Source organism: Asparagus officinalis, chromosome 6 (genome assembly GCF_001876935.1).
Source record: "Asparagus officinalis chromosome 6, Aspof.V1, whole genome shotgun sequence".
Taxonomy (NCBI): Eukaryota; Viridiplantae; Streptophyta; class Magnoliopsida; order Asparagales; family Asparagaceae; genus Asparagus; species Asparagus officinalis.
Genome location: NC_033799.1, coordinates 17,388,179 through 17,392,252, shown reverse-complemented (window position 1 = coordinate 17,392,252; position 4,074 = coordinate 17,388,179). Strand labels below are relative to the sequence as shown.

The window sequence follows — 4,074 nt, the reverse complement described above, 5'->3', positions numbered from 1 at the left end:
GATGCCTAATGATGGGTTTCCAAACCCATGATCCCTCTTGGAAACTCCCTTGAGATGCAATGGTAACGAATTTGGAGAAGGCAAGATCATAGACATGGGGAAAAAGGCTAGCAAGGGAGTTAGCACCAGACCACTTGTCTTCCTAAAAGTAGGTAGTCGATCCGTTTCCCAGAGACCATTTGATAAAGGGGCAGAAGATTTCGGAGCATGAGTGGACATCTTTCCAAAATTTGGAGAAAGATTGGAAGAGGAGGGGTTATGATGGTGGAAATAGTAGACTGATTGGAGAACCCTCCCTACATAGCTGGTGTTATCCAAGTAATGCCATAACCATTTAGAGAGGAGGGCAGAGTTGAAGAACCCTCCCTACATAGCTGGTGTTATCCAAGTAATGCCATAACCATTTAGAGAGGAGGGCAGAGTTGAATAGATGAAGGTTGATCACACCGTTATCCAAGTAATGCCATAACCATTTAGAGAGGAGGGCAGAGTTGAATAGATGAAGGTTGATCACACCCAGTCCTCCACTAGCTTTGGGGGAACAGACAGTCCTCCAATTAACTGGATTATTACCTTTGATGTTGTCTGAGGCCTTACCCCATAAAAAGTTGTGTCTAATGCGATCTATATTCTTGATGAGCCAAGGAGGAAGCTTGAAGAAGGACATATAGTATACTGGTAAGGAGGAAAGGACTGATTTTAGAAGGACAAGACGACCCCCGATAGATAGATGCTTGCTTTTCCATGATGAGAGTTTGTAATGGAGGGAGTCCAATAGAGGTTGCCAGTCTGATCTGGAGAGAGAACCACGTTTGAGGGGGAAACCAAGATACTTGATGGGAGGGGATGCGATTGAGCAGTTGAGAATGTTGGCCAAGGTTGCTCCTTTGGATGAAGATTTGCCGTTGTAGAGCAGGTTGGATTTGGACAAGTTGATGGCCAAACCAGAGAAGTTTTTAAAAAGATACAGGATTAATTTGAGGTTGATGATATCTGACTCAGCTGCTTTGTTGAAAATAATGGTGTCATCTACGAATTGCAATGATTTGATATCATTGAGCTGGCCCTTAAGATGAAGTTCAGAGAGGTCTCCATGGTCGCAGCTGTTACGCAGCATCCTACAAAGAACGTCAACTACAAGGAGGAAAAGCATAGGGGAAAAGGGGTCTCCTTGTTTGAGGCCTCTGTGACAGACAAATGAATTAGTCGCGGTGCCATTGACGATGACTAAAGACTTAGAGGAAAACAAGGTGGATTTGATCTAGGAGCACCATCTGGGGCCGAAGCCTCTAGCCTGGAGCAGAGACAAAAGGAAATCCCACCCCACACAATCGAAGGCTTTGCAGAAATCAATTTTAATGATACAGGCCTCAAGCTTCTTCGAGAAACATTGGTGAAGCATCTCGTGGCCTAACACAATAGAATTAATGGTGGATTTCCCACTTTGAAAAGCTGCTTGTGAAGGGTGAACTAAAGATGATAGAAAAGGGCTTAGACAGTTCGCAAGAACTTTGGTGAAGATTTTAAACATGCTATTGAGGAGGCTGATTAACCTGAACTCAGAGGCAAGGGAAGGAGAGGGAGTTTTTGGAATGAGAGATATGAAGGAGTGATTGAAAATATGGAGGTGAGAGCTGTCATGGAAAAGATGATTGAAGAAGGCTAGAATGTCAGGTTTAAGCAGGTCCCAATAAGATTGGAAAAAGAGGATGGGATAACCATCTGGACCTGGGGCTTTATCTGGATGGAGACCAAAGATAGCAGCTCTGATCTCGATTTCTGAGAAGGGTTGTTCCAAGAGGTGGAGGGGAGGTGACGGTTGGGGATAGAGGTGATTCCAGTCTAGCTGGAAAAAGGAAGGGTGGGAAGCTTTGAAGTGATTAGAGAAATGATGATAGAAAACCCTTTGTTTCTCGAGCTCAGAGGAGATGGTCTCATTGATGTGGGTAAGGTAGGGGATGAAACTCTTCCTTCTATGATAGGAAGCAGTTTTATGGAAGAAAGAAGTGTTGGAGTCACCTTCTTGAAGCCATTGGATCCTAGATCTTATCAAAACCACTATTTGTGATAGAGAAAATCTTAGGCAGCATGATCTCATCCATTAAAATTGTGATAGACAATAAGACTTAAGAGAATTAGGCCCTCTCCAATTACCACCAAATTGGAGAGGATCTGAATCCCTCTAATATATTTAGTATTTGAAAACTATTTTATTACGTCAAAGTTAAAGAAACTTGACTTATAAGTGACTCTATGTGGTTGATTACAATAAAGAAAATCTTTAAAGCATTTTATTTATAGATTGATAATCAAAGATGATTTTTGGAGGATAATCCTATTTTACAAGTCGTATCTAGAAGAAAAAAAATCCGAGTATTGTTCTTATCAGGGATAGACAACTACTGGACAAAAATACCGGAATTGTACTATGTATTGGTTTTCACATAATATCTTCAATCAATATTCACGTACGATCTGCATAATAATTTTGTTCTGGCTTACCATTCTTTAATCTCCTGTTTTATCTTACTATACAGTCTTCTCCTTATCACAAGGTTTTTCTTGAGCAAATTGGACATTCAGCTTTCTTTTAAAAGAATAGAGATATTATTTAGAAACTCCATAAATTAAAATAGTTTGCGATGAAAAAAAGGATAAACGAGCAAAGTAAGAAAAACAAAATCCATAGAAAATGTGGGGTTTTCCCATATTTTTCCTTAGATTTTTAATATTTTGAAATTAATCCCTCAAATCGTCTAAATTGATATCCCATAATTCTTATATATTTCTATGGTTACTTGATAGGAGAGTTAATTTGGAACAACCTACAAAATTTGTGAAATGAACTCCTAGTAAACCTTCAAAGACTTGGGTCAAACATCATGCTAACATTTACGTTCAATAGGATATTTTTGCACTTAAATCGGATTTCACCAATATATAATTACCAACAGTTAAATAATTTATCGGAGATATGCCAAAATGATAGTTAAAGATAATTCTAGAGAAAATATAAGCTCAAGATTTTAGATACTCAAGATTTTAGATAATTATCTTACAAAATTAAGTTAGTTGCTCATTTGACTATAATTTTCAATTTTGCTTTTCCTTTATTGAAATCTTTATCTTGTTAAATTTACAGGCTGTCCTTCAAAATTAGGAAGGTACGTAAAAACACATAAATACGTTAATGTTTCACCCTTTTTTCACTTATACACCCCAAGTTCTATTTTGTTAACACTTTTATACCCTAAGGCTCCTTTTGGCAAATGGTTAAGGAAGAATGGTTAAAGAGAAGGATTAATGTACTTAGTCTATTCGATAATCTGAAGGACTAAATTATTAACCCGTTAAATAAGTTTTATTTTAGCTATTGTGATCAGTTTTAGTGTTTGGGAATAACAATGATTTTGATTATTTTCTTTATAATTAGAGGGGTTAACTCTTATTCCTTCTAAATAGGAGTATTAGTAAACCCCTCATTTTGAGGGGTTAACTCATTTTAATCACTCTAGAGGGGTTAGCTTAACTCTTCTATATTTTTTATGTTTGGTAAATTATGGAGGGTTAACTCACTTTAACATTTGTATAATTTTTTGTGCTTGGCGGGTTAAAAAGGGGTTAAGTATCCTTAACACTTTGCCAAACAGTACCTAAAGTTTTTAAAATAACAAGTTACTACTTTCCGTTAGACAATAGTTGAGTATTCCTACCAAAGATTTCCCGTATGCTCACTGTCGCGTGACAAATTTAGGACATTCATACTCATGATTGTCGCCAAAAAATGGCTAAGTGGTATCAAAATGCCACAAAATTCCTTGTTTTGACATTTATAATTTAGCAAATAAACACTATAAGTCGTTTAAATTGACACATTAGTATCATCAATCATGCAAACATGAAAATTTTCACCTGAATGTTCTCATATGAAACAACATGTTAATTTTATAACTTTCTAATTATTAATATTTGTTAAATTTATCATCAAACATATCCCAACTTTATTTAAAATAGAATTAAGATAAGTTTGAAAAGGAATTTTAATTGATTTAATAGCAAAATTAAAAAATATGA

At 36.5% G+C, this 4,074-nt stretch overlaps 1 protein-coding gene across 1 annotated transcript; it reads right to left on the bottom strand.

The window, feature by feature from the left end:
- LOC109845818 lies at positions 335-1,153 on the bottom strand. Its single transcript, XM_020415084.1, has one exon. The coding sequence runs from the start codon at positions 1,151-1,153 to the stop codon at positions 335-337; it is 819 nt and encodes a 272-aa protein (XP_020270673.1).

Coding starts and splice junctions, on each gene's coding strand:
- LOC109845818 (XM_020415084.1), bottom strand. CDS start 1,153: ATGCTTTTCCTCCTTGTAGTTGACGTTCTTTGTAGGATGCTGCGTAAC.